A 15,576-nucleotide genomic window follows, 5' to 3' on the forward strand; every position below is an offset into this window, starting at 1 on the left:
GGGACAGGGGCTGGAGGGATAGGGGATAGGGTTACAGTCCCGGGGGACAGGGTCATAGGGTGGGGCCAAGCAGGGCTGGGGGGTGGAGCAGGGTGGAATGTCAGGGGGAACAAAGGGATTTTGATAAGGGTTAGGGGCAGGAACTGGTGGGTGGGAGGGATTATGGGTAGGAGAAAGGGAATACACAGGAGGATTCACCATGTGGCCAGGTAACACGTGGCCAGCGCCATTTTGGCTCTCAGCCATGTGGGGATAGGAAGGTACATTTTCTGTAACACTGACAGGGTATAGGGAAGGAGCCTTGATGGCTTGTGAGGCAGGACTGGGTGGCTGAGAGAGACACATGGGACTAGAACTTATATTGTTTGTCTCGGGTATCTTTTCCATTGGGGGAGCAGAGGTTTTGGGGGAAAAGTTAGGGAAGTTAGATGGATACTGTGGTGTTTGTTTGTCTTCCGTTTTTATTTCTCTGTTAACTAATTCTTTTCGAATTAAAAGAAAAACCGGGAGGAATTTCAGGGCTGATTTGTCTCCTCCTTCTATTTTTAAGGTTAATAAATTTCCAATTTCATCCCAGGCAGTTACTGAATCTAATTTCAACAATTTGATCTGTTCACATTGCTGAGTCAAATATGATACAAACTGTTTTATCTTATGTTTTGAAATTTTTACGTTTGTGGTTTTTAAAAAATTCTGTATTTTTTGTGTATGACTCCTTTCTTGTGTGCAGAGCCGGGATCCCATTTTGGAGGTCACAGCAGCTCTGCACACAATCTGTCTATTTTCCCTACCACAGAAAACAAAGTTGCACCAAAAGGATTACAATTAAACTCACACTGTACAGGCAGCAGGGAGAATTCCCTCTCCCACCCCTCCGTCTCTGCCCACGGCTGGGGGAACCCCACACGCTCGGGGCTGCTGCCGCTGGGAAGGAGTTACACAGAACACAGTCCCCCAGGGTCTGTTTCACTCTCCACCCCTCCCAGCCCGGTGTCGGAGTTCAATCTTACCTTTTTCTGTCGTTTTCTGGCGGTGGAAAGATACTTGTTGCCCTGGAATCGGTCCCCTGGTGCTGGAGGATTCTCGACTCCTTTTCGGAAACTTTTTTTGCTGTATTTTTTAAACTGCATCCAAAGTCTCCAAAGAACGGCTCACCCTGGCTTTGATAAGCCTTTGAACGTGGGCTTGTTCAGCCCCTACAGCCAGGCGCCACTCTGTTGCAATCCTTCTCCCCAATGGGACCCCTCTGTCCCACCCCCTGTGGTGAGAGCCTGCTCATCTCAAGGCGCAGGCGGCCGAGGGGGTCCTGGAGTGGATACAACATGGACTCTATCTAGACTCACAGGAGGCTCAAACTTGCTGGAATAATCCCGGGTTTATTGTCTGTCGTCCATCCAGGGCAAGTGAGAGACCGAAATGCTCTGGGTCTTATCTCTTATACCAGGGGGCAGGGGTGATTAGGGGATGCAGGGAGGTCACAGCCAATGGGAAGGGGGAAGGGAAAGAAGGTTCTCAGGTAGGAACTAACATTACACAAACCAGAGGTGAGTTTTACCCTTGGGAGGTACCAAGATTTTTAGATGCACTACAACAACCCTCAGGGGTCACCAGATGCACATCACATTGGAGGTCACCAGGCATTGCTCTATTGGGAACGGTGAAAGAACGACATAGACTCTCTCGTGGAGTCAGAACTGGAGAAGTTTCTCCCGGTTTATTACCTCAGGTCTTTTTTATGGACCGATACGTGAAAAGTACAGAAAAGAAAACTCTTATTGGTTAGTAAACTCACCATCATTGGTCAGTGGGGTTCACCACCCCTTGACTTTCTCTTGCAAGAAAACAAGAAACAGATAAACAGCACCTGCAAGGCTGCTTTCTATCTCTGAGGATTGTTTTAATTCCTCCTTATGAATTCCCAGGCCACTTTCCCAGGCAAGACTGAGAAAGCTATGTGGCCTGTAATTTCCACAGGCACCGTGCTCCCTGCATCAGAGTTAGCATCCATACAGTATAGTGTGTTTGCACACTAGACAGTAAGGGAAATTGAACCACATATACTTTTTGCTAGCTTTTCATCTTAATCAGAAGTCCAGGTACTAACTGCTCTTGGAATATGAATCCCTCTGTGATAATATAGGGAAGCTGAAATTCAGGCACAGTTAACCTCTCCTCATGCCATGTTGTATTGCACTAGTTTGGCTTAAGTTGTTCTAATGTTGAAAGTTTTTGGGGCAGTCCTCAAATGCTTTTTAAGGTGTTCAAAGAGAAGAAAATTGCTAAATAAAATTCTCTAGATTGTCTTAAGGCTCTGTCACCATTTGAACTTAAATTTTCAAACTTGATGTAAAAACCATTTGCTTCTTGCATGATATATTGTTCAGACTAAAGGCATGATTCAAGTCGCATACCCTTGTCAGCTCAAATCAGAGTCTTGAAACTAAAATACAAACCTTGAAAGACAAAGTCTGATTCTGTTTTCACTCACATAAATCTAGAGAAAAACCTCATTCATGTACAGCTATTGTAGAAGCTAGCATTCATCCAACCCAGCAACTCAGAGCAACAGGGCAGACTCAGTAGCTGGGAGATACTAATGAAACTGAGAGTGCTTGAGCACCTCCTTGCGATGGATCAGAAGTAACTTTATTTTTCAGCATCCATAATTGATTTCCCATTATGTTTCACATAAAACCAAAGTGCAGAAGCAAGAATTTCCTTGTGTAAAAATGTTTTAAATGAAAACTGTTAAATGAGATTTTAATCTGCAGCTGCTTATTCTAATGAAGAGTTCCATTTCTTACTTACATAACCTGATTTTCAAACTTCAGTAAGTTGTACAGCTGGCCATGTTTTCTTCACTCCACGTGAATTTGTCTCCTTATGTCACAGCATTCAAATAGGCTGAGGTGGGGGTTTTTTTGAGTTGTTTTTTTTTTTTAGTTAATTTTTTGCCTTCTGTTATGTATGATTTTGTTTGATTTGGGATGTTTCCTGTTTTGTTTGCTATACTGTGTTACAAAAGGTTTACGTAGCATGTAAGTCTCAACTGCAAGTACTGCCAGCTCTCAAGGGAGTTTTGAACATGTCCATATAGGCATCACAGCCATACATCCAAATTCAAAAACCCAGACCATGTTAAATGTCTTCTAGATGCCTTTTACAGAACTAATTTTTAATTTCTGGTACTACAGCTAAATATTTAGCATTTCACGAGATATCCTGATCAAAGCATTTTTCAATGTGGTATTTACAATGTTGATTATAAAATAAACCAATAAAATATAGATTGTACTGCTTTATGATACCTCACTGGTATTTATTTCTGCATGGAGAAACAAAAGGGAGAAGTGGGTACAATCACCAACTGAACTCAAGGGTAGGCCAGGGAGAAGGTACACTGGCACTTGGAGAAAAATTTTATTTAAATTTTGGCAGAAAATTCAGATGTTTCCAGACAATTACAGATAAATTATTTCTGATGTACCTCATTGGATTCTTTTAATTACAACTTTAAACTATTCCATTATAATGTATTATCAGCAAGACTTAACTTTTAAGATAAATGGAACTTCATTTTCTTAATTGTTTTTTTGGTAATTTTTCAGAGATAGAGGAAATTGTTTTGGTTGCTTGCCCTTCACTATTCCTATAAAGAAAATCCAATTTCAAGACAATATAAAATGGTGTCTTTACTAACATATTTTCAAAGAAATAATCTAAATGTAGTCATGTTCCCTGGCATATTTCTACTAAACACCTGAAGAAGAGAAAGACTTCATGCTATAGGACTAGAAAAATGTATTGCATTTATTTACATAAAATATGAAAATCTTTAGTTTAAAATACCAGCACATTTTCTTAAAGATTTTTTTTTAAATTTACTTTTAAAATGCAAATAAAACCACTCTATTTTCCTTTCCTTTTATTGTGGACTACCATCATATGTTTTTAACTTTGAATTAAAGTAAGCAGTTTAATGGTTGCCTCTCAAGAGTGTTTGTGTTTTTTCCCGCCTATGTAATTTCAGATGCTGCACAACAAACATGTGATGGTTCGTGTTGGAGGAGGCTGGGAGACTTTTGCAGGTTACTTACTGAAGCATGACCCATGCCGAATGCTTCAAATCTCCCGAGCAGATGGGAAAACTTCTCCAATCCAGAGCAAGTCTCCAAACCTCAGGGACATGAATCCAGACAATTACCTGGTTGTTTCTGCCCATTACAAAACCAAGAAGGAGATTCAGTGAAATAAGCTTCTCATGTGGGTGGGACTTCATGTATGTAGGTCCAAATTATTCTCCCAAGTGTAGTGAATTTAGTTAATGCTTTAAAAGGACTTCGGAAAATTTAACACAGACTGGAAATGACACCCCATTTTGAAGATCTTTGAATTTAGAACTAACTATTTATTTCTAGTACTGTATCCTTTATAGGAAATTACCCTTGATAGGCTAATTACTACAATCAGATAATAAATAAACATATATTTTTAGCCAAATTATTACTCTTTAATATGTGAATGTATACTTAGAGCTACATAGAGGAATGGATCCTGTTAATGGAAGAAAATAGACAATGAAATATATTTGTATGAAAATCTTATTACTCTGAATCTCTGACTGTTAGGCTAGTGGAAATATATGTATGCAGGTGGAAAATGGGTATTTGGGGAAATTATTTGGTAATGTCCCTTGAAATGAAATAAAAATTTGCTATTTGTATGTTTTGCAATCTTCTCTTAATTAGTAGAATATAATGGCTTATTGCATGCCAAAGAACTTCTCAAAGCTATTACTTAAAAGCAAAAAGAAACCCTTTCACACCATTTCACTATTTAAAGCTGAAGACAATACTGAGTGTTCAATCTATTTGTAGATCCTTTCTGTTTTTCACAAAGTTGCCCAATGTAAAAGCATGGGAAAGTGGAGAGATTGCCCCTTCCTCTGTCAGTCAGTGGAGCTGGTTTGGTCATACCGATGAAGTGATGTTCTACAGCCTGTAAGGGAACCAGTAACAGGTGCACAGTCTTCAGACCCAAGGAGGAGCTTCAGAAGATGCAAATATGGAGTCACAAAATATGGCACTGCTCTTGGATATGACCTTTTCCTTCCCTTTCTTTTTAATGTTGTTGGTCATGTTAAATGTGAGATATTCATTACCCTATAAATAGAGTGATTCACATTCTCATAAATCATTCACACAACTGTAATATAGCTAAAGGTTTTTGTGGGCTCAGTTCATTGTTTTGGCTACTTTTCTATGTTTATATTTGGTAATTTATGTGCCTTGTAACATCCTGTAAAGATCATTTTATAGGATTGTTTTGATGACTGTATAAATTTAAAAAATAATTTTTTTTAGGTACTCATACATTTTGGAGCTCTTATTATTTGTAATCTCTCATCTCCACTTTGCTGCTACTGACTGGATGCCGACAATACACAACACTGCTTGCTGCCCTAATAATGAGCTGCACAAAGAAAGGGGCAAACAGGTAACACAGAAATACCCAAATTTTATTGAAAAATAATTTTTCTTTGCAGGGAAAAAAATTCAAAAGCATCCTTGAAATAATTTAATTTAGTACTGACTAGTATTTTTCTCTATTTTCTGATGTTAAATTTTAAAAAAATGGTCCTATAGTCTGCTCCTGTGGTCCTTAACAGCAAAATGTCTGTAAGATAGAAAGCATCAAGGCCACCTTTCATGTTCTGTGCCTTATTAAAATCAGCATGTTGTATCTTACTTCTGTGGAAAAGGCCTACCTCACCATTTAAAAATAACTGCTGCATACAGTTCACAATTGCTTGGTGCAGCAGACAAAGTAGCAGGACATAATTCCAAAGTTGCAGCCTTTTGTTCTTATTTTGAAACACTTTCTACAAAGATTAAACACATATTCAAGCAATAAATCTTATGAAAAGCCATAGGAAGTCTCAGCTGTCATAGAAGTTGTCATATGTCCTCTATAAGGGAGCAGAAAACAGACCACAAGGAACATAATTTTAGAAAGAATGTAGCATAGCTGAAAAAAAATAATTATTTTAATATAAGCACAGAGAGATCTATTTTCAAATGAAAAAAAAAATCACTCATGAAAATGTGAGATATTTATTTAGAGATAATGGCTATTTTTTTAAACACAATTAGCTGGATTTCATAGAATCATTAACATTGAAAAGACTTCCAAGACCTTCAGGTTCAACCTTTATTTCCATCATCCAAGACTATGTTTGTGTTGCTATTATTATGTTGGTTTTTTAAATATTTGAAGGTGTTTACATATTAAAAAATCAGAGCAGATAATTATAAAAATGGGTTTATTTTAATAGTAAATTTCAACAGTCCCAGTAAATCCAAATCAAGATTTTAAACTAAACATGAACCCCTTTATGTGTTGAACTGTACCTGTCGCTGATGTTGGAGACAGGAATGCAACAAGAACACACCAGGTTCATGCAGCAACAGCCAAATTTTATTGTTGGGCACCCTCTTTTATAGGGCCTTCAAATTTCCCACACTTTCGTACATGATTGGTTAGGGGTCTTAACTCTGCCCAGAGCACTGGCCAATGATATGAGTGCCTTCATGGTTCAAAGGGATTGGCTGGGGTCCTGTTTGAATCTGACCTATCATTACATACCCAGAGACTTGTTTACTTCTATTCCCTAAGGAGCCAGGCTGGTTGAGTTGGTGTCTGTCATGGCTAATTTTATCTGTGCAGCTGTAGACCAGCTATAGCTCTCACATGTACCTATCAAAATAGTCTCTTTTTGTTTTGGGGTACTCAAATGTCTTTTAAAAAGTCTTCCTCACTTAAAACTTCAACTTTGCCAGTTCCAGAATGGGAGACTGTAAGATTTTATTTTAAAGTATTGCCAGTACTGCCTGATGTAAAAAACATTTGTTAGTTTATTAGAACATTATGGCTCAATTTATAAAGCTAAAGCTGAGCATTAGAATCTTCCTCAAAGGATACAGCTCTTGTTGCAGTGGTGGAGGCAGAACAGATTTAGGTCATTTTCCATCATATAGTGATTTTAGCTAACTATATTGCTGTGCAAATTGGCTGAATGTGAATGTTGAGGAGGCTGAAGTCCTAAAAAGTTTAAGTGATAGGAGCTGCAACAAAGCCTTTTCTCAAAGTCCTCGCAGACCAAATCCCATGGGAGCTGCCTGTGAATAAACTGTGCTTAATCTCAAAATGGATAAATTATGTAAAATTTATGTACAAAACACATTATTATTGTATAATGTCAAATACACCTCACCATGCTGGAAGCTATTCAAACTTTGGAAATATAACTGTGATATCTGTTATTGCTTGTTATAGGAAGTGCATTCTGTCACCTTGCTATTCATACATTACCTGGAGATTTTTTTCCAAGCAGGATTGTTTACATCACTGATATAAATATCACAATGTATCCTGTATGACAGGATAGAGCTTTTTCGCATTTTTATTATAGGGATAATTGCTCCTTCCTTTGCAGTACCATCTTTTTTTTTCCACCAGCAATTTAGAGAAGGTAAGGAAAATTTATGGCAGCTAGTTAAAGGAGTGTTGGTGGAGATGTGTGAAATGAGACTATATACATAGCAAGTTTCTCATAACTGAAGACTCAGTCCTGAATTCATTACACATGTTCACTTTCGATCTGGAAGATGAGCTGTTTTGCCACACCACAGAGTTAGAGAAGGATCTCCCAGAGATGCTGACAAGGGTTTGGTTCTTTTTGGGCTTATGCATTGTACTGCCTAATTGGCAGCAGCCTCACAGTACCTGACAAGGGAAGGAGGTACAGTGCTGCTTCTTTGCTCTGTCTCCTACTTTCTTAGCCTGTGGCATGTTGACTAAGGTAAGCTGGAACAGACAAGTGGGATCACACTAATGCTGATAGGGCTGGACAGGCTTTCCCAGACTCTGGAAAAACTTCTGGCACTGCTTATACCTGATGAGCTCTGTCTCAAGTATTTAGTCTTGTCGCTGTGCCAAATCCACACGCTGAAGTAATCTATGTTCCTCAGGGTCAACTGTGATGCTGCCCATCCTTGTGGAGACACAGCTTCTCTGTCTTCCCAAATTTCAAGACATCTGCTACACTCTCTCTCTAGCATAATATGTGTATTTTAACCATATGGACTGGCAAATGGTTTCCAAAGATGATGCTATCACAGTCACAGAGAGTCAGCTTTTCAGTCCCATTTACCAGCAATGGGCTTTGGCCTGCCAGTGTCTGAAGTGCAAGCAGATGAAGAAAAAAAAGTTGTACTGATGTAAACAAAATATCAACTGTCTAGATAATCTATGTGAAAAGGTGCATTTTAACTCTGAGGTGAAGTAAACATCTAGGATTGGAGAAAAAAAGGACAAAACTGTTGTGGTTCACATTAACTTAGTGCTGCACTAAGCAATAAGAAAGACAGGGAAGACATCCATAAGGAGAGAGCAGCTCTAATCTATGTGGCTCTCAGCCTTACTGTTTAATGATACATGTCATGTAGCTTATCAGTTGCACACTACTGCTTGCAGTAGTTCCTGCTTTCACTCTCAGCTGAAACAAAACTTAAACCAACAATAAGTGTTTTTATTTACCCAAACAATTCCCAGTCAGTTGAGCCTGGATGTGTATGGTGTAGGAACATCTTTTAGAACAGCTTTGTAGGTGATCCCTAATCTAGAACTACACACTCCCATATCCTCTGATGTGGTTCCTTAGCCATAGAATAAATCCAGGATTCAAAACTTGGTCTCTTAAGAATCACAGGCAGCTCTGGCTTGGAAGATGGAGAGAGAGAAGAGCGTGATTGGTTTCTCTAGGTTCTTTCAATGGCTTTAAATTAAAGTGTTCATGGCACCAATGCAAGCAGAGCCTTGGATGACAAGAGCCATGGTTATTTGCTGCACTTGCAGTTTTGGGGGAGCAGTATGACAGAAAATGAAGAAAAAAATGTTTGAAGTTTTAAATACCCCAAGTGACCATCTAAGTGTAAGTGCTGCTTAAGTGTCTTATAGGACACCTACTGGGATGTTAGATTGAAATTCTCATTTTGAATTAATGTCTGAGATACTTTTTGTAACTCAATGCATTTTCAGTACTTTAAAAAAAAATATGACCAGTTAATACACTGAAAAAAGCAACTGCCAACACTCAAAGGAAACTGAAGGCAGTCTTCAGCCAAGGACACAGCTTTTTTCAGGCCAAACGCCATTATATTAATATTGAAAGTTCTCCCTTCTCAACTCAATTTTGAAGGCTAAGCCAGGAAACTGTGTCAAGACTGCACTCCCAGGACAACACTGGGCAGTACTGAGATATATATGAAAGACAAAATACATAGTTCAAGGGGTGAAAAAAAAAGCCTCTAGGCCTGACTAGGTCAGAAATTAGGCAATTGCAGTACTGAGCCCATGCATAATGTGCATAATGCTCTCTGGGGAAAAGAAAATGGTTTTGCACTGTAAGCAGTCCACCTAAATAACACATAAACTTTTGGAAACGAACTGGCAAAGAGATGGCAAACTGTTTTCCAGTTTATTTTCAATGCTGTTGAGAAGGGCAGCATTGCCCTCTTGTGGTAATAAATGAAAACAACTAATAACAGGATTTTTAATTTTGTGTTTAACTTTTAGTGTTCATTACAAATACTTACAGACTCAAAAGAAATCCACATGAGAATATGAGAACAATTATTACACACATAATAAAACAGCATTCTTGATCTAAGTACACAGGATTTATAAAGGTTTCTGTTTTTTCTTTTAACTAGTCACAAAATTATTCCATTTGTAAAGACCCACCATGACTCTACATTTCTTTTTTTGAAAAAGGCACTAAATTTCTAAGCAGTCCAAGAGTAATCAGGAAACAGAAAAGAAATGCTGAAATGCTGTCATCTGCAAATTCAAATACATATATATATGTATATGTGTGTGTGTGAAAAACTTTCTACATGAGGACTTGGAGACCAAGTTTAATTGTAGAGCTTGAAATAACCATCAAAACCAACACATGGGCACCTGAGCTTCCTCAGGCTAGTCATACACAGACAGACAGACATCAACTGACCAGACAGTATATACATATTGACTGACTATGTAAGGAGGCCACCTCCAGCTGACAGGAAGTCTTGACAGGGAAGCAATAAAATATGCATGGAAAACAAACAAACAAAATTGGCAAAACCACAGTGCTCAGATTAGTTTTTAAGTTTCTTTATGAATGTTTCCACATCCATTGTCCCACAATGGCAACATACTGCTAAGTTTCCAGGTGTAAATAGCAAAAGCCACATGATGAGTAAGTGCCCCTTGGCTGCAGAAACTGACAAGTTATTGGCAGTAAACATCAATCATCTTTCTTCAGAAGTTATGTGTTATCCAACCTGCCACTAAAGAAACAAACAAAATATACCACCAGTTTGTATGATGACAAGAAAGGCAAAATCCCAAACCAAACAAACATCATATTGTTGAACTACAATAAATTCTCCATTTACCTTTAAATTCTCAATTCACCTTTTATCCCAGCAAGTGATGGACATGCAGTGTATCAGTGGCAACTTACAGAAACTCCTGCCTCCTGAGTCATATACAGTAATGAGGGCAAAAGATGAAGGTTTACAAAGCCTGAGTTTCAATGATCAGATACATCTATTGTTTTGAAGAGACTGTAATTCTTCATTAACTCTCTGCCTGGCCTTCTGAGGTAAAGTTCACATTAGAATAGCAATAGTAGTAAACTTCATCCATATTTATGCCAACACTGGCACTTCTTTTGTAATGAGACACACATACATAAATCCAAAACCATTGCTCTTCTTAGTTCACATGTTTTCTATAAGCTCTGAAGTAAAACAGACAATCTCAACTGGCAGTGAAAAGGGACACTGAGTACACAGTAACAGTGATGGGGTCCCCAGTGTTCAGAGACCTGTAAAACTGATGCATCATAGATGTAAAAACTGGGAAGAGGGGGGGGAAAAAAGCTCTCTGCCATCCCTGCTGTCTTTCTGTCCTAGTGATGAAGTCTAATTAAGAACACTGCATGATAATGACACATACTTCTATTTTTATTCCATTTCCCTTCCTCTTGGTTTTATTTCAAGTTATTCAATCTTCTGCATGACAAAACAGGATTTTCACAATGGATATATGGACAGTTGAATCATATTGTTTCTTTTTTAAACTTACTCTCAGTCTTCCTTCTCCTCCAGGACATGAAGCTGCAATTCTTCTTTCTATTTCTTCTTGTTTCTTTTTCTTCTGCTCTACAGAGTAAGCATTCTTAATACCTCGAGAGGAAGCCTGGGAGAAAGCACAATTTTTCTGGAGAGAAACCAAACTGCAAGTGTTGGAAACACTATTTTATCAACTGTGGTTTGCATGAAAAGACTAAAGCACTTAGTAATGCTACTATTATATCAAGGTAGACATTTCAGGGTATTTCCTCATTCTGTGAACTCTTGGTTCCATGGGTAAGTGAGGGTGGTTTTGTTTCACTGTTATTACATCCAGGTGAAGATACTTAATTCTCAGATGTAGAACCAGAACTTCCCTTCCCAATAGTCCACAAAATTTTTGTCTGCTTTTTTCAGTGTCAGGGCCTACTTTCACCCTCATGAACAGGAGAGGAGAAGAGCTGTGTTAGTAGTGCCCAGGCTGTGAAGAAGTTCAACTTTTAAATTGTGACCTATGAGAAATACCCTGCATGATAGTCTACCCTTCAAAATTTCACAGGGTGTGTGGTAGTAGGAAAACCAAATGAAAATTCTGTCGTGAACTGACTGCTTCACATCCCTTGTGGGAACTGTTTAATGACAATCTAGACTAGATGGCAGGAGTATCAGAATTACAGACAGTTAACACCATGAAAAACAAATAGAAAAAAGTTTAAAAAACTTGATTCTTTTCTAAGTTTAGGGTTATAATAACATAGCAGAAGTTATGCAGAAGTTATACAAAAGATGACAAAATCTACCAAGGCAAAACAGCAATGTTCTCACCTGAATTTCAATGTCCTGACAATAAGCTCAATTCTCAGTGGGGTATTAAGACAAATCTTACCACCAATTACCAGCCTACTTAGACCATACTCTTACTCTGCCTCTTAGGAAACTGGCCTTCCAAGTGAGTCACGTACCCAAACTGTCTGCCTGCAGCACCCCAAAAGGAAGAACATCTCACATGATGTCAGGAAGGGATAATGAGCAGCTAAGAAGCATTTACAGGAGAACACTAAGCAGAGAAAGGACATCTGATCTACTCTCTTGTCCCCTCACTAGGGCGAAACTAAGTATGGCTGCTTGCAAAACATCTCCATTACCCAACATTCAGAGGCTAAAATGACCTCAAAGACAGTCCTGAAAAATCCTGGTAGATGCTTTATCTCTTTGTCTTCCGAGAAAACAAAAAGTAACAGAGTGCTACTTCCATTTCTCTTTGTCAGCATAATGGGTCCCACAAATTTCCACGGACATCCACAACCCTAATTGCTTCATTTCTCCTTCCTCTCAGGAAAACTTTTTAGCCAGTTAAGAGCTAGCTATTTCCTACTGTTATGCTTAAAAATCTCTGTAACTGAAACCCATTTGTGATTGAAAATAACATGTGGATTGCTTTTAGTATATAGAATGACACAAAATCAAGAGTTTTAAGGAGTCTAATGCATCACTCAGCTGTAGCTCCAATTATTTACCAAACTCCCTTCAAAACAGGTCAACATGGTCCCCACGCATAATGGTTAATTCCTAATTCAATATGTAATGTCACTAACATTCACACAAATAACAATCATTTCTCTTCAAAGTTCAGCTGTGGTCTCTAAGACACAGAATTCAAAATCTACAATAATAGTATAAGGCATAAGCATTTTTTAGAGGTACATAAGGAAAAAAAACCAGGCTGGCTGTTCAGGCTGGCTAGAACATTTGTATCCTACCTCTTCTAACTTTAAAGATATCAAAGCAGTTAAAGCTTGGCAACCTTAGAAAGAAAAGACCAAGTTAATACTACATCTTTGCTGGAATCTGAGCTAATAAACATGTTCAAACTGTTGCCTTGCTGATAAACAGAACCTGCAAGTGCATACAACCCAAATTTTAAAGGAAAGCGCAAGTGCAGTACCACTTGAAATTTCTACTGCAACAATTGTTTGACCACTCTGGTTTGAATACTTCTTTATCTCTTGTTTTCAAGCCTTAGAATAAGGAAAAAATAATGTTGAACTTCCAGTTCTTGGGTTGTTTTATAAACTACTGTAAAGTATTTCCCATCCAAACAAGCTCAGTTACTTTGCAATGATCTTAGAGCACCTACCTAGCTGTAAAATTCTTAATATATATAAAAAAGGCATAACTGTACAACATTAATAATACTAGGGAGGTACTTAATGACAATTCCCACAATCCAAACATATCCAGTGTTACCAGAAAAGCCACAGCCATTCTCCCCATAAACAGTTATCTAAAAATAATTTCAATAAATGACATTTTATCACACATTACCTCCATCTGCCTCTTTTCAGCAGCTTCTGCTAGTTGTCTTCTTTTTATTTCCTAGATATAAAGTTAAAGATAGTGAAATTCTACTTCAATATAGTCTTTGCATTCTTTTTAAAGTCTTAATTTTTAAGTATGACTCAGAGCTGATACTAACTCCCACAAAATGTCAACTTCAAGTTAATTAGCATCATCTTACCCTGCATTGCCAGCCTGCAAGAACGAAGTGTTTCTAGTGAATATGCCAGAAGAGCAGCTGCTGACATATATACAGTCAAACCTCACCAGAAATCGCTATTCAGCCGTTCTGCACCGTTTTGAATGCATTCACTCAAAAAAATCCAGACTGGGGTGAAATGGCATGCAGTCTATGAAACGTCCTTTTAGAGTCTGGAAAGGGCAATGCTTGCTCTCCCAGGCAAAGTGAGCTCCCTTCCTTCTCCCCCATGAAATCCTCAGAAGAGGGGTACAAAGCACAGAGATGAGTTCTTACTCACCTAGGAAAAATGTCATGCAATGGAGGGTAGTTAGAAGTGAGCAAACCTATGTACTGGACAAAAACGCCCAGCTTTTCCTATTTCTTGTAAAAATCTGGGTCATATTGGCCACAATTATGCACTAAAACGTCCCACTTGAAACCCCCGGTCTCCATACAACCATAGAAGTGCCCACACGTGATCCGTGAGGCAGAGAAGCAGGACGTTCTGGGCGCCAGGCCCCAAGCTGCGGGATGCCCCGGGTGGCTTCGGCCCAAAAGTTCTACCCGCCGGGGGCCGAAGGACGGGTTTCCTTTCCCCGGCACTGCCACTACCTCCCGGGGCACTAAAACAGCCGCACGGCCTGGCCTCCATGTTGAAGAAGGAAGATAACCGCCCCCTGCGCTCACCCTCATCGTGGCGACGCTAGGCGTCACTGATAAACAACAGGGTAAAGGAGGGGGGACCGCCCCCGGGCCGGGGACCGCCACCGTGATCCCACACTCACCGGGTCGGGCGTCTCCACCACGTCCTTCACGGCACTCCCCAAGCAGGGTAGGCACTGCCCCATGGCGAACCCGACCGCCCACAAGCGCCGCGGAGGAAGCGGCGGGGAGCCCGCCCACGGGCCCCCCCCCGGGCGCTGCGCCAGCAGTGCCCTCCCGGGCCTGGGGCCGTCGGGGGCGGGCGGGGCGGGGCGCTGTAGCGGGGTCGCACGAGTGCCCGCGGTAGTGAATTCAATGGAAGGTGTTCTATGACGGCAAAGGGAGAACAACGCGATTGGTTTCCCAGCCGATGTAGGGTTCAGGGCCCGCTGACGGCGTGCTCTGCCAACATTTCCGACCCTATGCACCGCCCACCTCTGCCTTCCATCGGCGCTGCTGGTGCTCAGCGGTGAAGCCGGCGCTGATCTAGCTCGGCTTGGGTGGTTGAAGATGTCTCTTACTGGCTCCTCTGTTTCTTCCATTTTTTTCCTTAAAAGAAAAGAAAAAACCTTCTTTTCCAGCTTTTTATAGTAGACTCCAGCCTTACTGGATTCAACATTTCCTGAATTTGAGTGCTGGTGCATACATCAATCCCCAAGGATTGTGTTGAGGAATATAAAATGTATTATTCATAAACGATCATGCAACGTCTGCCCAGTTTCTTGTCTTCCTCAGTAATTTTAAACAAAGTATATCTTTTTTGCATCTGTGTTCTTGCCCTATCATTTATTTAATTAGCTTGTGATGTCATACATTATTGTGAAGTATGAATTTAAGTTTTTGTGTTTGTTCCCTGCATCTATAATTAGGCATAGAGTCATGTGACTTGGGTAGAATCGTAGAGTGGGTTGGGTTGGAAGCGATTTTAATGACCACATAGTTCCAAACCCTCTACCATGGTCGGGGACACCTTCCACTAGACCAGGTTGCTCCAAGGCCCATCCAGCCTGGGCTTGGACATTTTTGGGGATGGGGCAGCCACAGCTTCTCTGGGCAACCTCTGCTACTGCCTCACTGCTGTCACAGTAAAGAAGTTCCTCTAAACGCATACTCTAAATCTACCCTCTTTCAGTTTAAAGACATTCCCTCTTTGAAGTCCATCTTATAATTGCA

At 39.9% G+C, this 15,576-nt stretch overlaps 2 protein-coding genes across 8 annotated transcripts in view; one reads left to right on the forward strand and one right to left on the reverse strand.

Moving 5' to 3' along the window:
- GAS2 (growth arrest specific 2) overlaps positions 1 to 4,723 on the forward strand; it is a 118,294-nt gene extending 113,571 nt beyond the window's left edge. For 6 of the 7 annotated variants that reach the window (XM_005531582.3, XM_088057700.1, XM_088057701.1 and 3 more), the window contains one exon: positions 4,031 to 4,723. In XM_005531582.3, coding sequence (XP_005531639.1) covers positions 4,031 to 4,249 — 219 coding nt within the window. In that variant the 3' untranslated portion in view covers positions 4,250 to 4,723. The remainder of the gene's footprint in view (positions 1 to 4,030) is intronic. The other variant, XM_088057705.1, reaches the window with a different exon arrangement.
- Positions 4,724 to 6,099: 1,376 nt separating this feature from the next.
- SVIP (small VCP interacting protein) lies at positions 6,100 to 14,666 on the reverse strand. The gene is made up of 4 exons (XM_005531581.3): positions 14,487 to 14,666; positions 13,509 to 13,559; positions 11,197 to 11,310; positions 6,100 to 10,394 (listed from the first exon to the last, which is right to left on the reverse strand). Exons 1-4 carry the CDS (start codon positions 14,547 to 14,549, stop codon positions 10,380 to 10,382), a joined length of 243 nt encoding a protein of 80 aa, XP_005531638.1. The 5' UTR covers positions 14,550 to 14,666; the 3' UTR covers positions 6,100 to 10,379.
- Between the last annotated feature and the right edge of the window lie 910 nt (positions 14,667 to 15,576).

Source organism: Pseudopodoces humilis, chromosome 7 (genome assembly GCF_049639895.1).
Source record: "Pseudopodoces humilis isolate 2021_Gansu_Grassland_sample_001 chromosome 7, ASM4963989v1, whole genome shotgun sequence".
Classification (NCBI taxonomy): Eukaryota; Metazoa; Chordata; class Aves; order Passeriformes; family Paridae; genus Pseudopodoces; species Pseudopodoces humilis.

Bases quoted from the DNA above. Each gene is read 5' to 3' on its own strand.
- SVIP (XM_005531581.3), bottom strand. From the start codon at position 14,549: ATGGGGCAGTGCCTACCCTGCTTGGGGAGTGCCGTGAAGGACGTGGTG. The intron at 13,560-14,486 runs GTGAGTGTGGGA...CTTTATATCTAG, and splicing joins TGGTGGAGACGCCCGACCCG to GAAATAAAAAGAAGACAACT. The intron at 11,311-13,508 runs GTAATGTGTGAT...GCTTTCTCCCAG, and splicing joins CTGAAAAGAGGCAGATGGAG to GCTTCCTCTCGAGGTATTAA.